General features: G+C 47.0%; 1 protein-coding gene across 3 annotated transcripts in view; it reads right to left on the reverse strand.

Moving 5' to 3' along the window:
* LOC134941278 (beta-1,4-galactosyltransferase 1-like) overlaps positions 1–21,266 on the reverse strand; it is a 672,500-nt gene that overhangs the window by 223,349 nt on the left and 427,885 nt on the right. For all 3 annotated transcript variants that reach the window (XM_063932143.1, XM_063932142.1, XM_063932141.1), the window contains exon 6: positions 568–672. In XM_063932143.1, the coding sequence (XP_063788213.1) occupies positions 568–672 (105 nt within the window). The remainder of the gene's footprint in view (positions 1–567; positions 673–21,266) is intronic.

The raw sequence follows: 21,266 nt of genomic DNA on the forward strand, positions 1-21,266 counted from the left end.
CGATTACAAACTACTTTGCAGTTTCTGAGTAACTTCAACCTTACTCTGCCTGTGCGATCAGTTCAGTGCTTGTCGTTCCTGGTTTGACGTCACAAACACACCCAGCGTTCGCTCAGACACTCCCCCGTTTCTCCAGCCACTCCTGCATTTTTTCCGGAAACGGTAGCGTTTTCATCCACACGCCCATAAAACGCCGTGTTTCCGCCCAGTAACACCCATTTCCTGTCAATCACATTACGATCGCCGGAGCGATGAAAAAGCCGTGAGTAAAAATACTATCTTCATTGTTAAATTACTTGGCGCAGTCGCAGTGCGAATATTGCGCATGCGTACTAAGCGGATTTTCATTGCGATGCGATGAAAAATACAGAGCGAACGACTCGGAATGAGGGCCATTATTCATTTTAATTTCTATACTGTTCCTGTACCCTTCACAAAATAACAAAGTAAACCGATGAAACTACACAATTAAACAAACAAACAAACAAACAAACAAACAAACAAACAACCAAACAGTAGATCATAAAACAATAGTATTTATTAATGAAAGTGTCATTTTTATCATACCTTTTGCCTGTTTCTTCATTTCCAACATCTCTCTTATGGAAAATCATTCTGGATCTGGCAATAACTTGATCTGGACGTTCAACCCTCATTCCTACTGACCTCACTCTGATGGAAAATTTGTAAATCATAATTAGTGCTAAACCCAAAAGAACGTTTGGAAAATGTATAACAAGATTCAGTGAGTAATCCAGCTTCACCAAAATGCATAGTATAGACATTTAGCATTGTGGTTTTATTTTAATCATTTCTGAGAATAGTTCTGAACAGTATATTATGTACAGATCTCAACAGTTCTTTAAAATAAGTATTTATTTACATTAATTCAAATATTTAATATAGTAGTTATTTATATTACTCTACCACTTATGACCACTGTATAAAGGGTTCTGTCTTCCATTGCTACAAACAAGTAGTACTTGTTGTACAATCAGTTGTTTCACTTATGAAGGCTGTTTATGACAGTAGGAGGAACACATGGTACAATTCCGGAATAATATAGAAATTCTCAGTACTAGTTAGTTTTATTTCTTTAATAATTTAAGACTAGCTGGAGTACTCGGCGTTGCCCGGGATTTTAAGAATGTATGTTTACAAAAAAATAAGAATTTACTTACCGATAATTCTATTTCTCATAGTCCGTAGTGGATGCTGGGAACTCCGTAAGGACCATGGGGAATAGCGGCTCCGCAGGAGACTGGGCACAAAAGTAAAGCTTTAGGACTACCTGGTGTGCACTGGCTCCTCCCCCTATGACCCTCCTCCAAGCCTCAGTTAGGATACTGTGCCCGGACGAGCGTACACAATAAGGAAGGATTTATGAATCCCGGGTAAGACTCATACCAGCCACACCGATCACACCGTACAACCTGTGATCTGAATCCAGTTAACAGCATGATAACAGAGGAGCCTCTGGAAAGATGGCTCACAACCACAATAACCCGATTTTTGTAACAATAACTATGTACAAGTATTGCAGACAATCCGCACTTGGGATGGGCGCCCAGCATCCACTACGGACTATGAGAAATAGAATAATCGGTAAGTAAATTCTTATTTTCTCTGACGTCCTAGTGGATGCTGGGAACTCCGTAAGGACCATGGGGATTATACCAAAGCTCCCAAACGGGCGGGAGAGTGCGGATGACTCTGCAGCACCGAATGAGAGAACTCCAGGTCCTCCTCAGCCAGGGTATCAAATTTGTAGAATTTAGCAAACGTGTTTGCCCCTGACCAAGTAGCTGCTCGGCAAAGTTGTAAAGCCGAGACCCCTCGGGCAGCCGCCCAAGATGAGCCCCTTTCCGTGTGGAATGGGCTTTTACAGATTTTGGCTGTGGCAGGCCTGCCACAGAATGTGCAAGCTGAATTGTGCTACAAATCCAACGAGCAATAGTCTGCTTAGAAGCAGGAGCACCCAGCTTGTTGGGTGCATACAGGATAAACAGCGAGTCAGATTTTCTGACTCCAGCCGTCCTGGAAACATATATTTTCAGGGCCCTGACTACGTCCAGCAACTTGGAGTCCTCCAAGTCCCTAGTAGCCGCAGGTACCACAATAGGCTGGTTCACGTGAAACGCTGAAAACACCTTAGGGAGAAATTGAGGATGAGTCCTCAATTCCGCCCTGTCTGGAAGATCAGATAAGGGCCTTTACAGGATAAAGCCCCCAATTCTGACACGCGCCTGGCCGAGGCCAGGGCCAACAACATGACCACTTTCCATGTGAGATATTTTAACTCCACAGACTCAAGTGGTTCAAACCAATGTGACTTTAGGAACCCCAAAACTACATTGAGATCCCAAGGTGCCACTGGAGGCACAAAAGGAGGCTGTATATGCAGTACCCCTTTTACAAAACGTCTGAACTTCAGGAACTGAAGTTAGTTCTTTCTGGAAGAAAATTGACAGGGCCGAAATTTGAACCTTAATGGACCCCAATTTTAGGCACATAGACACTCCTGTTTACAGGAAATGCAGGAATCGACCTAGTTGAAAATTCCTCCATCGGGGCCTTACTGGCCTCGCACCCCGCAACATATTTTCGCCAAATGCGGTGATAATGCTTTGCGGTTACATCCTTCCTGGCTTGATCAGGGTAGGGATGACTTCATCCGGAATGCCTTTTTCCTTCAGGATCCGGCGTTCAACCGCCCTGCCGTTAAACGCAGCCGCGGTAAGTCTCGGAATAGACAGGGTCCTTGCTGGAGCAGGTCCCTTCTTAGAGGTAGAGGCCACGGGTCCTCCGTGAGCATCTCTTGAAGTTCCGGGTACCAAGTCCTTCTTGGCCAATCCGGAGCCACGAGTATAGTTCTTACTCCCCTCCGTCTTATAATTCTCAGTACTTTTGGTATGAGCGGAAGAGGAGGGAACACATACACTGACTGGTACACCCACGGTGTTACCAGAGCGTCCACAGCTATTGCCTGAGGGTCCCTTGACCTGGCGCAATACCTGTCCAATTTTTTGTTTAGGCGGGACGCCATCATGTCCACCTTTGGTTTTTCCCAATGGTTTACAATCATGTGGAAGACTTCTGGGTGAAGTCCCCACTCTCCCGGGTGGAGGCCGTGCCTGCTGAGGAAGTCTGCTTCCCAGTTGTCCACTTCCGGAATGAATACTGCTGACAGTGCTATCCCATGATTTTCCGCCCAGCGAAGAATCCTTGCAGCTTCTGCCATTGACTGCTTCTTGTGCCACCCTGTCTGTTTACATGGGTGACTGCCGTGATGTTGTCCGACTGGATCAACACCGGCAGACCTTGAAGCAGAGGTCTTGCTAAGCTGAAAGCATTGTAAATGGCCCTTAGCTCCAGGATATTTATGTGAAATGATGTTTCCAGGCTTGACCATAAGCCCTGGAAAATTTTTCCCTGTGTGACTGCTCCCCAGCCTCGCAGGCTGGCATCTGTGGTCACCAGGACCCAGTCCTGAATGCCGACTCTGCGGCCCTCTAGAAGATGAGCACTCTGCAACCACCACAGGAGGGACACCCTTGTCCTTGGTGACCGGGTTATCCGCTGATGCATCTTAAGATGCGACCCGGACCATTTGTCCAGCCGGTCCCACTGGAAAGTTCTTGCGTGGAATCTGCCGAATGGCTTTGCTTCGTAGGAAGCTACCATTTTTCCCAGAACCCTTGTGCATTGATGCACTGAGACTTGGCTCGGTTTTAGGAGGTTCCTGACTAGCTCGGATAACTCCCTGGCTCTCTCCTCCGGGAGAAACACCTTTTTCTGAACTGTGTCCAGAATCATCCCTAGGAACAGAAGACGAGTCGTCGGAACCAGCTGCGATTTTGGAATATTGAGAATCCAATCGTGCTGTCGCAACACTACCTGAGATAGTGCTACACCGACCTCCAACTGTTCCCAGGATCTTACCCTTATCAGGAGATCATCCAAGTAAGGGATAACTAAAACTCCCTTCCTTCGAAGGAGTATCATCATTTCGGCCATTACCTTGGTAAAGACCCGGGGTGCCGTGGACCATCCAAACGGCAGCGTCTGAAACTGATAGTGACAGTTCTGTACCACAAACCTGAGGTACCCTTGGTGAGAAGGGTAAATTTGGACATGAAGGTAAGCATCCTTGATGTCCAGAGACACCATGTAGTCCCCTTCTCTTGAATTTGAACCTCTGTATGTAAGTGTTCAAAGATTTTAGATTTAAAATCGGTCTCACCGAGCCGTCCGGCTTCGGTACCACAACAGTGTGGAGTAATACCCCTTTCCCTGTTGCAGGAGGGGTACCTTAATTATCACCTGCTGGGAATACAGCTTGTGAATGGCTTCCAACACTGCCTCCCTGTCTGCTTGTAAAGCCCCAGCGTCATGCTGAGGGCTTGGCAGAGGCGGGAGAGGGCTTCTGTTCCTGGGAACTGGCTGATTTCTGCAGCCGTTTCCCTCTCCCTCTGTCACGGGGCAGAAATGAGGAACCTTTTGCCCACGTGCCCTTATGGGAACGAAAGGACTGCGCCTGATAATACGGCGTCTTCTTATGTTGAGAGGCGACCTGGGGTAAAAAACGTGGATTTCCCAGCTGTTGCCGTGGCCACCAGGTCTGAAAGACCGACCCCAAATAACTCCTCCCCTTTATAAGGCAATACTTCCATATGCCATTTGGAATCCACATCACCTGACCACTGTCGTGTCCATAACCCTCTTCTGGCAGAAATGGACAGCGCACTTACTCTTGATGCCAGTCGGCAAATATCCCGCTGTGCATCACCCATATATAGAAATGCATCTTTTAAATGCTCTACAGGCAATAATATACTGTCCCTATCTAGGGTATCAATATTTTCAGTCAGGGAATCCGACCACGCCAACCCAGCACTGCACATCCAGGCTGAGGCGATTGCTGGTCGCAGTATAACACCAGTATGTGTGTAAATACATTTTAGGATACCCTCCTGCTTTCTATCAGCAGGATCCTTAAGGGCGGCCATCTCAGGAGAGGGTAGAGCCCTTGTTTTGACAAGCGTGTGAGCGCTTTATCCCCCCTAGGGGGTGTTTCCCAACGCACCCTAACCTCTGGCGGGAAAGGATATATGCCAATAACTTTTTAGAAATTATCAGTTTTTTTTATCGGGGGAAACCCACGCTTCATCACACACCTCATTTAATTTCTCAGATTCAGGAAAACTACAGGTAGTTTTTCCTCACTGAACATAATACCCCTATTGGTGGTACTCGTATTATCAGAAATGTGTAAAACATTTTCCATTGCCTCAATCATGTAACGTGTGGCCCTACTGGAAGTCATATTTGTCTCTTCACCGTCGACACTGGAGTCAGTATCCGTGTCGGCATCTGTATTTGCCATCTGAGGTAACGGGCGCTTTAGAGCCCCTGACGGCCTATGAGACGTCTGGACAGGCACAAGCTGAGTAGCCGGCTGTCTCATGTCAATCACTGTCTTTTGTAAAGAGCTGACACTGTCATGTAATTCCTTCCAGCAGTTCATCCACTCAGGTGTCGACCCCCTAGGGGGTGACATCCCTATTACAGGCAATTTGCTCCGCCTCCACATCATTTTCCTCCTCATACATGTCGACACAAACGTACCGACACACAGCACACACACAGGGAATGCTCTGATAGAGGACAGGACCCCACTAGCCCTTTGGGGAGACAGAGGGAGAGTTTGCCAGCACACACCAGAGCGCTATATATATACAGGGATAACCTTATATAAGTGTTTTTCCCCTTATAGCTGCTGTATTGTTTATACTGCGCCTAATTAGTGCCCCCCTCTCTTTTTTAACCCTTTCTGTAGTGTAGTGACTGCAGGGGAGAGCCAGGGAGCTTCCCTCCAACGGAGCTGTGAGGGAAAATGGCGCCAGTGTGCTGAGGAGATAGGCTCCGCCCCTTTCTCGGCGGCCTTTTCTCCCGTTTTTCAGTGTAATCTGGCAGGGGTTAAAATTCATCCATATAGCCCTGGGGGCTATATGTGATGTATTTTCGCCAGCCAAGGTGTTTTTATTGCTGCTCAGGGCGCCCCCCCCTAGCGCCCTGCACCCTCAGTGACCGAAGTGTGAAGTGTGCTGAGGAGCAATGGCGCACAGCTGCAGTGCTGTGCGCTACCTTGGTGAAGACAGGATGTCTTCTGCCGCCGATTTTCCGGACCTCTTCTTGCTTCTGGCTCTGTAAGGGGGCCGGCGGCGCGGCTCTGGGACCGGACTCCATGGCTGGGCCTGTGTTCGATCCCTCTGGAGCTAATGGTGTCCAGTAGCCTAAGAAGCCCAATCCACTCTGCACGCAGGTGAGTTCGCTTCTTCTCCCCTTAGTCCCTCGATGCAGTGAGCCTGTTGCCAGCAGGTCTCACTGAAAATAAAAAACCTAAAACTAAACTTTTCACTAAGCAGCTCAGGAGAGCCCCTAGTGTGCACCCTTCTCGTTCGGGCACAAAAATCTAACTGAGGCTTGGAGGAGGGTCATAGGGGGAGGAGCCAGTGCACACCAGGTAGTCCTAAAGCTTTACTTTTGTGCCCAGTCTCCTGCGGAGCCGCTATTCCCCATGGTCCTTACGGAGTTCCCAGCATCCACTAGGACGTCAGAGAAATAAGATTTTACTCACCGGTAAATCTATTTCTCGTAGTCCGTAGTGGATGCTGGGAACTCCGAAAGGACCATGGGGAATAGCGGCTCCGCAGGAGTCTGGGCACAACTAAAAGAAAGCTTTTAGACTACCTGGTGTGCACTGGCTCCTCCCACTATGACCCTCCTCCAAGCCTCAGTTAGGATACTGTGCCCGGAAGAGCTGACACAATAAGGAAGGATTTTGAATCCCGGGTAAGACTCATACCAGCCACACCAATCACACCGTATAACACGTGATACCATATCCAGTTAACAGTATGAAACATAACTGAGCCTCTCAACAGATGGCTCATAACAATAACCCGTTAGTGAACAATAACTATGTACAATTATTGCAGACAATCCGCACTTGGGACGGGCGCCCAGCATCCACTACGGACTACGAGAAATAGATTTACCGGTGAGTAAAATCTTATTTTCTCTAACGTCCTAGTGGATGCTGGGAACTCCGAAAGGACCATGGGGATTATACCAAAGCTCCCAAACGGGCGGGAGAGTGCGGATGACTCTGCAGCACCGAATGAGAGAACTCAAGGTCCTCCTCAGCCAGGGTATCAAATTTGTAGAATTTTGCAAACGTGTTTGCCCCTGACCAAGTAGCAGCTCTGCAAAGTTGTAAAGCCGAGACCCCTCGGGCAGCCGCCCAAGATGAGCCCACCTTCCTTGTAGAATGGGCTTTAACTGATTTAGGATGCGGCAGTCCAACCGCAGAATGCGCCAGCTGAATTGTGCTACAAATCCAGCGAGCAATAGTCTGCTTAGAAGCAGGAGCACCCAGTTTGTTGGGTGCATACAGGATAAATAGCGAGTCAGTTTTCCTGACTCCAGCCGTCCTGGAAACATAAATTTTCAAGGCCCTGACTACGTCCAGCAACTTGGAATCCTCCAAGTCGCTAGTAGCCGCAGGCACTACAATAGGTTGGTTCAAGTGAAAAGCTGATACCACCTTAGGGAGAAACTGGGGACGAGTCCTCAATTCTGCCCTATCCATATGGAAAATCAGAAAAGGGCTTTTAAATGACAAAGCCGCCAATTCTGATACACGCCTGGCCGAAGCCAAGGCCAATAACATGACCACTTTCCACGTGAGATATTTTAGATCCACGGTCTTTAGTGGCTCAAACCAATGTGATTTTAGGAAATTCAACACCACGTTGAGATCCCAGGGTGCCACTGGAGGCACAAAAGGGGGCTGAATATGCAGCACTCCTTTTACAAATGTCTGAACTTCAGGTATTGAAGCTGGTTTCTTTTGGAAGAAAATCGACAGAGCCGATATCTGTACCTTAATGGAGCCTAATTTTAGGCCCATAGTCACTCCTGCCTGTAGGAAGTGCAGAAATCGACCCAGCTGAAATTCCTCTGTTGGGGCCTTATTGGCCTCACACCAAGCAACATATTTCCGCCATATGCGGTGATAATGTTTTACAGTTACATCTTTCCTGGCTTTAATCAGCGTAGGAATGACATCCTCCGGAATGCCCTTTTCCTTTAGGATCCGGTGTTCAACCGCCATGCCGTCAAACGCAGCCGCGGTAAGTCTTGGAACAGACAGGGCCCCTGCTGCAGCAGGTCCTGTCTGAGCGGCAGAGGCCATGGGTCCTCTGAGATCATCTCTTGAAGTTCCGGGTACCACGCTCTTCTTGGCCAATCCGGAACCACGAGTATTGTCCTTACTCCTCGTTTTCTTATTATTCTCAGTACCTTTGGTATGAGAGGCAAAGGAGGGAACACATAAACCGACTGGTACACCCACGGTGTCACTAGAGCGTCCACCGCTATCGCCTGAGGGTCCCTTGACCTGGCGCAATATCTCTCTAGTTTTTTGTTTAGGCGGGACGCCATCATGTCCACCTGTGGCCGTTCCCAACGATTTACAATCAGTGTGAAGACTTCTGGATGAAGTCCCCACTCTCCCGGGTGGAGGTCGTGCCTGCTGAGGAAGTCTGCTTCCCAGTTGTCCACTCCCGGAATGAACACTGCTGACAGTGCTAGCACGTGATTTTCCGCCCATCGGAGAATCCTTGTGGCTTCTGCCATTGCCGTCCTGCTTCTTGTGCCGCCCTGTCGGTTTACATGGGCGACCGCCGTGATGTTGTCTGACTGGATCAGTACCGGCTGGTGTAGAAGCAGGGGTTTTGCCTGACTTAGGGCATTGTAAATGGCCCTTAGTTCTAGAATATTTATGTGTAGGGAAGTCTCCTGACTCGACCATAGTCCTTGGAAGTTTCTTCCCTGTGTGACTGCCCCCCAGCCTCGAAGGCTGGCATCCGTGGTCACCAGGACCCAGTCCTGTATGCCGAATCTGCAGCCCTCTAGAAGATGAGCACTCTGCAGCCACCACAGCAGAGACACCCTGGTTCTTGGAGACAGGGTTATTAGCCGATGCATCTGAAGATGCGATCCGGACCACTGGTCCAACAGGTCCCACTGAAAGATTCTGGCATGGAACCTGCCGAAAGGAATTGCTTCGTAAGAAGCCACCATCTTTCCCAGGACTCGCGTGCAGTGATGCACCGACACCTGTTTTGGTTTCAGGAGGTTTCTGACAAGAGATGACAGCTCCTTGGCTTTTTCCTCCGGGAGAAACACTTTTTTCTGGACTGTGTCCAGAATCATTCCCAGGAACAGTAGACGTGTCGTCGGAACCAGCTGTGACTTTGGAATATTCAGAATCCAACCGTGCTGGTGTAGCATTTCCTGAGATAGTGCTACTCCTACCAACAACTGCTCCCTGGATCTCGCCTTTATTAGGAGATCGTCCAAGTACGGGATAATTAAAACTCCCTTTTTTCGAAGGAGTATCATCATTTCCGCCATTACCTTGGTAAACACCCTCGGTGCCGTGGACAGACCAAACGGCAGCGTCTGGAATTGGTAATGGCAATTCTGTACCGCAAATCTGAGGTACTCCTGGTGAGGATGATAAATGGGGACATGCAGGTAAGCATCCTTGATGTCCAGGGATACCATGTAATCCCCCTCGTCTAGACTTGCAATAACCGCCCTGAGCGATTCCATCTTGAACTTGAATTTTTTTATGTATGTGTTCAAGGATTTAAAATTTAAAATGGGTCTCACCGAACCGTCTGGTTTCGGTACCACAAACAGTGTGGAATAGTAACCCCGTCCTTGTTGAAGGAGGGGCACCTTGACTATCACCTGCTGGGAATACAGCTTGTGAATTGCCTCTAGCACAGCCTCCCTGTCCGAGGGAGTTGTTGGCAAGGCAGATTTGAGGAAACGGCGGGGGGGAGACGCCTCGAATTCCAGCTTGTACCCCTGAGATACTACTTGAAAGATCCAGGGATCCACCTGTGAGCGAGCCCACTGATCGCTGAAATTTTTGAGGCGGCCCCCCCACCGTACCTGGCTCCGCCTGTGGAGCCCCACCGTCATGCGGCGGACTTGGAAGAAGCGGGGGAGGACTTTTGCTCCTGGGAACCAGCTGTTTGTTGCAGCCTTTTTCCCCTACCTCTGCCTCTGGACAGAAAGGACCCGCCTTTTCCTCGCCTGTTTTTCTGGGTCCGAAAGGACTGTACCTGATAAAACGGCGCTTTTTTAGGCTGTGAGGGAACATGGGGTAAAAATGCTGACTTCCCAGCTGTTGCTGTGGAAACGAGGTCCGAGAGACCATCCCCGAATAACTCCTCACCCTTATAAGGCAAAACTTCCATGTGCCTTTTGGAATCTGCATCCCCTGTCCACTGCCGAGTCCATAAGCCTCTCCTAGCAGAAATGGACAATGCACTTATTTTAGATGCCAGCCGGCAGATCTCCCTCTGTGCATCTCTCATGTATAAGACTGAGTCTTTTATATGCTCTATGGTTAGCAGAATAGTGTCCCTGTCTAGGGTGTCAATATTTTCTGACTGGGAATCTGACCACGCAGCTGCAGCACTGCACATCCATGCTGACGCAATAGCTGGTCTAAGTATAATGCCTGTGTGTGTATATATAGACTTCAGGATCGCCTCCTGCTTTCTATCCGCAGGCTCCTTCAGGGCGGCCGTATCCGGAGACGGAAGTGCCACCTTTTTAGACAAACGTGTGAGCGCTTTATCCACCCTAGGAGGTGTTTCCCAACGTGCCCAATCCTCTGGCGGGAAAGGGAACGCCATTAGTAATTTTTTTGAGATTATCAATCTTTTATCAGGGAAAGCCCACGCTTCTTCACACACTTCATTTAATTCTTCAGATGGGGGAAAAACTACGGGTAGTTTTTTCTCCCCAAACATAATACCCTTTTTAGTGGTACCTGGGTTTATATCTGAAATGTGTAACACCTCTTTCATTGCCTCAATCATGCAACGAATGGCATTAGTGGACATTAGATTAGACTCATCGTCGTCGACACTGGTATCAGTATCCGTGTCGACATCTGCGTCTGCCATCTGAGGTAGCGGGCGTTTTAGAGCCCCTGATGGCCTTTGAGACACCTGGGCAGGCACGAGCTGAGAAGCTGGCTGTCCCGCATTTGGCATGTCGTCAAATTTTTTGTGTAAGGAGTCGACACTCGCACGTAATTCCTTCCATAAAACCATCCACTCAGGTGTCTGCCCCGCAGGGGGTGACATCACTTCTATAGGCATCTGCTCCGCCTCCACATAATTTTCCTCCTCAAACATGTCGACACAGCCGTACCGACACACCGCACACACACCGGGAATGCTCTAACAGAGGACAGGACCCCACAGAAGCCCTTTGGGGAGACAGAGAGAGAGTATGCCAGCACACACCAGAGCGCTATATAATGCAGGGACTAACTGAATTATGTCCCCTATAGCTGCTATAATATTTACTGCGCCTAAATTTAGTGCCCCCCCTCTCTTTTTTACCCTTTTCTGTAGTGTAGACTGCAGGGGAGAGCCAGGGAGCTTCCTTCCAGCGGAACTGTGAGGGAAAAATGGCGCCAGTGTGCTGAGGGAGATAGCTCCGCCCCTTTTTCGCTGACTATTCTCCCGCTTTTTTAAGGATTCTGGCAGGGCTAATTATCACATATATAGCCTCTGGGGCTATATATTGTGATTGTTTTGCCAGCCAAGGTGTTTTTATTGCTGCTCAGGGCGCCCCCCCCCCCAGCGCCCTGCACCCTCAGTGACCGGAGTGTGAAGTGTGTATGAGGAGCAATGGCGCACAGCTGCAGTGCTGTGCGCTACCTTGGTGAAGACAGAAGTCTTCATGCCGCCGATTTTCCGGACTTCTTCTTGCTTCTGGCTCTGTAAGGGGGACGGCGGCGCGGCTCCGGGAACGAACACCAAGGCCAGTTCCATGCGGTCGATCCCTCTGGAGCTAATGGTGTCCAGTAGCCTAAGAAGCCCAAGCTAGCTGCAAGCAGGTAGGTTCGCTTCTTCTCCCCTTAGTCCCTCGTTGCAGTGAGCCTGTTGCCAGCAGGTCTCACTGTAAAATAAAAAAACCTAAAATATACTTTCTTTCTAAGAGCTCAGGAGAGCCCCTAGTGTGCATCCAGCTCGGCCGGGCACAAAAATCTAACTGAGGCTTGGAGGAGGGTCATAGTGGCAGGAGCCAGTGCACACCAGGTAGTCTAAAAGCTTTCTTTTAATTGTGCCCAGACTCCTGCGGAGCCGCTATTCCCCATGGTCCTTTCGGAGTTCCCAGCATCCACTAGGACGTTAGAGAAATAAATTTAAATATTAAACACACAGTATAAATAACATTGTAGATAGCTGAATACCCGTGCTTCGCTACGGGATGAGTATGGTAAATGCGAATGATAGTTATTCATTAATTTACGTTGGTTGGAGATCTAGTATATAGGCATATATTGCTTCCCTGACGCACTTTGTGTAGTGGCCAGACCCGTTTTTGGTCCCCCAAGGGACCCTGCTCTTCCCACTATACAACTCTCAGTATGTGGCTTCCTGCTGTTTCCATTCCCCTCCTCACATCATGTCAGTGCCCCTGTGAAATGAGTGTTTTTTTTTTACAGTTTCTTACATAGCGTAGGACATTATGTATCTCCTGATATACTCTGTGCTACTGGGGGACCATGCTACTTCCAATATATAACTCTCAGTGTGTGGGTTTGTGCTACCTGCATTCCCCTCCTCAGATCATGTCACTGGCCCTGTCACATGCAGCCCTGTCATCACTGACATATCATGCATGTCCTGATATAGTGTGTGCTGCTGTCCCACCCCTAGTGGTGCTAGTGATGTGTTACCCCCACAGTGTTTGTTCCCAGAGTGTAAGTCATTTGTGTAGCAAGTTTGGTGTAAATTGTTCCAGGCATTCCAGAGTTACGCTGTCTGCTGAAAAACTCTGTGCTGCTGCCTCACCCCTAGGGGTACTCGAGGTGTCTCTTCCCCCCACAGTGTTTGCTCCCAGCTTGTAAGTCATATGTGTACCAAGTTTTTTGTAAATAGGTCCAGGCATTACAGAGTTATCCTGAAATACTCTGTGCTGCAGTTCCACGCCTAGGGGTGCTAGGCATGTCTAACCCCCCCAGAAAGTTTGTTCCCAGTTTGTAAGTCAGATGTGTACCAATTTTGGTGTAAAGTGCTCCAGGCCTTCCACAGTTATGCTGTCTGCTGATATACACTGTGCTGATGTTCCCCCCCTAGGGGTGCTAGGGGTGTCTGACCCCCACAGTGTTTGTTTCCAGAGTGTAAGGCAGATGAGTACCAAGTTTTGCGTACATAGGTCCAGCAATTCCGGAGTTATGCTGTCTCCTGATATACTCTGTGCTGCTGTCCCTCCCCCGAGAGGTGCTAGGGATTTCTAATTTTTTTTAGTTGCCTCCGGCGTGTTTTAATACGCTTGTATGCGAAATTTCATGATCTTCGCTTGTAAACTGTGGATTTGTATATAAAGACAGACAGAAGGACAAATTTTCACTTTTATATAGTAGATAGTACTTACATAAACATTTATAGCAATTTGCATGTTACAGGCCTTTGCTAATTAACTACAAATAGTGAAGCCTTTGCAGCAGTGGTAGGAATCAGGCACATGCTATCCTTCAAGCTTTTAACAGCATCATGTCGAAGTCAAAAATACTACATACACAGCACATGTAAACTCCGCACTGATGAGACACTGTGTTCGCGAATATACGCAGCGTGCACAGCGATATATGGTAACATACGCATTCACACAGACACGCCACAAAGATATATTCAACACATATTTCATACCACACATAAATTAAACATGTCAAACACCACTGCTGCGGGTGGGGGAGGGGGTCCGGAGCCACCGTGGGTGGTGGAGGGGGCTGCGTGCGGGTGCCGCGGATGGGGCGGGTACTGCGAGTGGGGGAGTGGCGGGTAATGCTTCTCCTGCTTCTTCTCCTTGAAGCAACTAGGCTGCTGTACTCCCTTTGGCAGTGGCTCTCCCGGAGACTCATACATAGTAACACAGTAACATAGTAACTAAGGTTGAAAAAAGACAATTGTCCATCGAGTTCAACCTATTTGTTGTCTCCTATGCAGTCTTACTATAGGACTAGTTATTTTTATGTTAGGACTAATTAAATTAACTATAATGCGTGCCTACGCACCATAACCCTGAATATCTTTATCCAATAGGAATTTATCTAACCCATTCTTAAAGGTGTTGACTGAGTCCGCAGTTACTACTCTCTCAGGCAGGGAATTCCAAACATGTATTGTCCTCACTGTGAAAAAAACTTTTTGCCTCAATGTGCAGAAACTCCTCTCCTCTAACCTAAGCGAGTGACCACGTGTCCTCTGTGCTGATCTTATAGAAAACAGGTCCCTCCCAAGCTCTGTGTATTTACCCCTTATATATTTGTAGATGTTGATCATGTCCCCTCTTAGTCTCCTCTTTTCCAATGTAAACATGCCTAGCCTTGCAAGCCTTTCCTCGTATTCCAGCGTCTCCATGCCCTTGATTAGTTTGGTTGCCCGCCTCTGAACCTTTTCTAGCTCCAGGATATCCTTTTTGTAATATGGTGCCCAAAATTGCACACAGTATTCAAGATGAGGCCTCGCTAGTGATTTATATAATGGGAGTATAATACTCTCGTCCCTTGCATCAATTCCGCCTTTTTATGCATGCTAATATCTTATTAGCCTTCTTTGCTACACTCCTACTTTGGGTACTGCTGCTTAATTTGTTATCTATGTGAACCCCTAAGTCTTTTTCCAGTACAGAATCCCCTAATATTACCCCATTTAGTATGTAGAGAGAGGCAAATGGAGCACTCACCAGTCTTTTCATTGATTTGAATATCAAAACGAAATTTTATTCTCCAGACAGCACAGCATGACTGTTTACTGCAGTCCAATATGATTGTATAAAGCCCAAATGTTTTCGGCAATATCCAGACCGTCATCAGGGGACACAAAGAACATCAAAGAGCTGTCACATCACAATTAGAATACCAGCAGCCTAACTGACCATGCCTCACCGGCTCCCTATATACCCACCATTCAAAAAACGCGCCAAGATTGCGTCATCATGTGGGCGGAGTTAGCCCATTGTATTCATCACTTTATACAAGAACAACCATAGTAACAATGCATGTAAGTGCTAGTGCAAACATCTCCTTTTTCTATCAATGTCACCAGTATTAAACACATTACCATGAATAGAGGAGCCTTACGTTTTTCACCCCACACTAAGCGTGCCTGGACGGACAAACATCACGGGCGAACCTCACATCTCGTAGTGGTTGCCTAGCAACCGCCACGGGGCCGTCCCATATCCGCCAGCCGCCAGTGAGTACCTGGGCGGAAGTGACGTGTCGGACTGGTTGCCAAGCAACCTTCCGAGCGTCACTCCACAGTCTGCCAATGACTACCCGGGCGGAAGTGATGTAGCTGACTAGTTGCCGAGCAACCTTCCGAGCGTCTCCCCGCATTGATTACATGATGGGAGGTGGTGACATTTTCATGTGGTTGCCGAGCAACCTGTCAAACGCCTCCCAAAAACAGTCCCAAATGCAAACAGGGAAGACTACAGACTACAGAGAACTACAAGACCCATAGTATACAACAACATGGCCATAGCACTATGGGACAAATACTCGGCAGTCAATCCCACATATTCGGGGATCAAAATTAGAGATCCTAGCATAAAAATTTAGTACTAAACTGAAGACTAATCACCTAATCACTGTGATTTATAGGTGACCAATTTTGGTTGTTCAGTTTAAAAACTGTGGGTAGTAAGGAGCCAGTAAGGTACGGACGACAATCAGTCATGACAAAAAACAACAAAACACACAAATATATAAACACATACATATGTGTATATATCTAAAACACATACATATATGGACACCTATTAAAAATGTATATATAAAAAGATATACTTTATAATCACTATACAGTGCACTGGTCTTAAAGGACAAAAACCATGTCCATTTTCTAAGGAAAATCCCTAGATGATTGTTCTCATTTAGCCCATTAGGGGCTAGAGTTCCCAATTTGAAAATCCATCTTGCCTCCAATTTCCTCAAGATGAGAGCACGGTCTCCGCCCCTCTCGGGTTCCGGCACCCAATCAATCATGCGACATCTAAGTGCTGAACCCTGATGTCCCGCTTTGAGGAAGTGCTGTGCAACCGGTTTATCAGATGTACCAGATGTAATTGCTTGATGAATCGAACTCCTATGATTTGCCATTCGTTCTCTAAAAGTGCAGGTCGTCATCCCAACGTATGCCAGGCCACATGGGCATAGAAGCATATAGACAACATGGCTTAACCTGCAGTGAAGCTTATATCGGATGTTGATCAGTTTGCCAGTGTGGGGGTGTGGAAAGGAAGTACCCGGCAGCAGCGAGCGGCACGTCACACATCCCACACATCTGAAACAACCTGGCTTCTTGGAGTTTAGCCACGTACTGCTTTCCTTGGCATCAAAGCGTCGGGCAGGTTGCATAAGGATCTGCTTCAAGTTTCTACCACGCCTATAGGCCATCATTGGTGGATTCTCCAAGGTACCCTTAAATTTCGGGTCAGATCTTATTAGCGGCCAGTGCTTTTTCATGGTTTTAGAGATAACAGGAGACATATCATCGTACTGTGTCACAAATATCATCCGATTCTGTCCGTGGTTACGTTTCTGATGAAGTCTCCGTCTAGCTTTAGTAAGACAGCTCTCGACCACGATCCTTGTATATCCCCTCTCGAGGAAACGTTCTTTTATCTGTCTGATTTGAGCTTCCGCGGTATCAGGGTTAGTATTATTACGTAGAACCCTCATAAATTGGGAAATAGGGAGATTTGATTTGAGGGTGGGTGGATGCTTACTGGTCGCATGCAGGAAGGTGTTTCTATCAGTTTCTTTCCTGTATAATGTGGAGCCTAGTTTTGTTCAATCCCGGAACACAGTCACATCCAAAAAGTTAATGGAGTCATATTCACAAGCCCCAGTGAAGCGGACCGTGGACTCTAAATTATTGAGTTCATTCAACATAGAATGAAATTCCTCCCTGGTGCCATTCCACAGTAGAAATATGTCGTCTATAAATCTCTTATAATAGGCAATCTTATTACCAAATTTAGGATAGATGTTCCTAGACTCATAATCATGCATGAAAATACCTGCGTACATCGGGGCCACATTAGACCCCATTGCGGTCCCCGAGCACTGAAGGTAATAATTGCCCTGATAAGTAAAGTGATTATGTATCAGAATTAACTCAAGCAACTCAAGGATAAATTCACATGGAAGATGCATATTACCATGTCTGATCATCAATTTCCTAACCGCCTCAATCCCTTCAGTATGGGGGATGATAGTATATAAAGATGATACATCCAGGGTTGCAAACAACATATTTTCATTAAGATCTTCAAAGGCAAAGATATTATCCAAAAAAAATCACTTGTATCACGAAGATAACTCGGGATATAGGGGATAAGTTCTTGTAAGAAACTATCCACAAAAATGGCTAGGGGCTGTAACAGAGAACCCCTGGCAGAGATAATAGGTCTGCCAGGGGGGTCCACCAATGACTTGTGGACCTTAGGCAGCGTATAAATCAATGGACAGATTGGATGGTCCACCCTTAAATACGAGGAAACCTGTTCAGTAAGCCAGCCATTCTGTGTGGCCATATCAATGACCTGATCTATTCGTTTTTTTATTCCTGGCATAGGATTCATACTGCACTTAGTATAAGTTGTTACATCCGCCAGCTGACGTTTAATTTCCCTGTCATAATCAACTGCATTCTGGATAACAATTGCCCCGCCCTTATCCGCAGGGCGGATCACAATGGTGTCATTGTCTCTCAGGGATTTAAGGGCCTGTCTCTGTGGGTAATTAAGATTGTCAAAATCCCTCCTATCTTTAGAGTTCTTACAATCATGTTCTGTCATCCTTAGAAAAGTACGTATACTAGCATTATTGGTCTGTGGATCAAAAAGGCTTGGTTTCAAAAAGTGAGAACCTGTTTGTTCAAAACGGCCAGTCTCATCCTTATCCATGAAAAAATCACGTAGCCTTAACTTCCTACCAAACTTATAATGATCCACAGCAAAATTAAACTCATCATGTCTAGAGGAAGGCACAAAGCTCAATCCCAGGGCCAGAAGAGAGCCTTCAGCCTTAGACAAAACATGATTGGATAGATTAAAAATACATCCTGTGTCTACCTCCTCCGACTTCTTCTGCCTGAATCCCCCCCTCCGCGGGTGTGGTCTGCCTGGCTTCCAGGTGTACCCGCCCTTCTCCTTCTTTGGCCTAAAAAACCACTTGGTGGAAGTGGCGCATTAGGTTCGGAGTCAGATGCCGACTGTGATGTAGAAGATTCTAATTCAGGTTTACCCCTGTATCTCTGTGGACGATATGTCCTCTGTCTCCTACCTCCATTTGGATTACCAGATAGCCATCTATAAACATTATGTGTGGCATAGTCATTAGTTACAGTCTGCAATTTTTTTCTCTTAAAGGAGACCAACTCCTCCTTATAAGTGTTTATCTGTGTTTGGATCTTTTCACACCAATTTTCAGTCTTGTCATTTTTTAAGGTCGTTAGATTAGATTTTTCAAATTTCGTGATTTCATCACGAACCTTCACCAATTCGATGCCGACTTCCTCAATCACTAGCAGAATCAGGTCCAAGGAGCACTTATTGAGGACCCCGCACCACTTGCTGCAAAATACAGCATTGGTTCTACCAATAGTTGGAGTATTAGTGATGCGGAATCCTCTAGGGATCCTCTTGGACCTGTGATACTCTGATAAGAACTGACCATGGAGTGTCAATTCTATCTCCCTTCTTTTGAGACGTATGATCTTATGTACCAAATCAGTATGTTTCTCATCAGGGAGCCTAGTGAATTCAAAGTGGTCAAAGTATACCTTTTCAGCATCATCATCGGTCAGTGATACCAGCTGATTTTCAGCAGCTGATAATAGTTCTTCATCAAACAAAACAACTTCAGACTGAGACATTATATAAATCAAAGCGCCAATCAACCTATAAACATCTTAGTGATATTTGGTGGACCCCTTTCTTTGAAAGTAAAGCATTCATAATCATAACCAGAAATAACGACACTGAGACTTGAATTTGGCAGAAAATTGCTAGCTATTTATTTGTCCCTAACCATTAGGAAACCTGTAATAAAAAGAGATTAATTTAATATGCCGCTCCATCTGGCATATGGTGGCGGCCCAAAAGAACGGCTCCTTAATCTAAATTAACTTAAATAACTCAATCCTATAAATTTACTAAAAGCTTACCATAAACCGGTAATAGGTGACAACTCAACCCCCACAGTGGCTACCCACCGCTCCTGGGTGCCCTGCCGCTGCCTTCCCGGATGGGTGGTCAAGCGGCCATAAGTCGATGGAGGTGAGTGCACCTAAACCACAACAAACTGTAAAACACTACAGTTTTCTCTACCATACGAAACTGCCGTTCTTTTCCGCCAATAAATAGCCAACGAAAACAGCCAACAACTTAGAGCCAAAGCACCACGTGCCACAATCTCCAACTACCAGGGCGGGAGGGAGGGAAACCAAATCACCAAGAGACTTAAAATGGCCTCGCCTTCCCTATATATATCAAGCCCTCCCCTTAAAGGCTGTACTTTCCTAACAGCTAGGTCCACCCCTCCCCAGATGTTTAACTCTTTTCTCTCCTATGCAGTCAATACTCTCTTCTAAACATCTTAGTGATATTTGGTGGACCCCTTTCTTTGAAAGTAAAGCATTCATAATCATAACCAGAAATAACGACACTGAGACTTGAATTTGGCAGAAAATTGCTAGCTATTTATTTGTCCCTAACCATTAGGAAACCTGTAATAAAAAGAGATTAATTTAATATGCCGCTCCATCTGGCATATGGTGGCGGCCCAAAAGAACGGCTCCTTAATCTAAATTAACTTAAATAACTCAATCCTATAAATTTACTAAAAGCTTACCATAAACCGGTAATAGGTGACAACTCAACCCCCACAGTGGCTACCCACCGCTCCTGGGTGCCCTGCCGCTGCCTTCCCGGATGGGTGGTCAAGCGGCCATAAGTCGATGGAGGTGAGTGCACCTAAACCACAACAAACTGTAAAACACTACAGTTTTCTCTACCATACGAAACTGCCGTTCTTTTCCGCCAACAGCGAAAGACTCATCCCCAAAGTCTTTCGCACCGCCACCAGAAACCTACCCTAACTCCTGCAAAGCGAAACCTAGATCCTCCAGAAAAAACATCATCTCCTCCTCGGATAGATGTACTCCATCGCACCGGAAAAGGTGGCTGTCTCTGCACCGTATCCTCGGGTGGCGGACCACCCTACCCGCCGTGGGACAGCACCCACTGTGCCACAGCTCCTTACACCATTTTCCGGGCCTCATCAATCCGGCGACCATCCGCCACACCCCTCCAACACAAATCTCGGCACCATCATGGAAAAAACCAACACACAAATTGGTCCATTGCGCGGTCACACTTGCCAGATCCTGTATCATGGCCCACCGCAGCTCCAAGGATGTCCTCTTCCCCTAGTCGCTGCCCCCTAGATGGACAACGAAAACCTTAGGGACTCCATGCTTGCTGGCCTGACTCACTAACCTACTACTCAGCTCACCCCACATCATTCCGCGCCAGCCAAGCCATCTGACACCCTGTATTCCAAACAATGCCTGAGACCCTTCTGAGGCCACAAACCTGGCCGCCCCGTAAATGTAAGAGTGGCCAACCACCCAAATGGTCAAATTGACTTAAAACCATCCTGAAGGGAAAAAGAGGGGTAGGATTGATTACTAAGAGGCTTATTCATTGTTTATACTGAAGGATCTGCCAAAAAAGAAAACTTTATGACTCGCTGTTGCAGCAGTCACGGCCTAGCCGACTGCACCACTTTTCGTTGCCAATTTAGAAGTGCAATTAAAGACACAAAGGGGGAAAATCAAATAAAATTAAACGAAATAAAAACAGGGGAGGGGGGGGTGGGGTGGAAGGGGGGGGGGGGGTATAAAATGGGAAACACATGTAATAACTCAGCTGGAGGTGAAACGTAAAGACCTGCTGAGGGACTCTGATTAGACCAAATTAGCCGAATTATGGATTAGAATTCAGTCCGTCAAGTCAGGCAAAAAATCGCAAATAACTCCAGACCCCCGCTGCCGACTCATGCCAGCAACGGCGAGTAGCTA

This window comes from Pseudophryne corroboree, chromosome 1 (assembly GCF_028390025.1).
Source record: "Pseudophryne corroboree isolate aPseCor3 chromosome 1, aPseCor3.hap2, whole genome shotgun sequence".
NCBI classification, from domain to species: Eukaryota; Metazoa; Chordata; class Amphibia; order Anura; family Myobatrachidae; genus Pseudophryne; species Pseudophryne corroboree.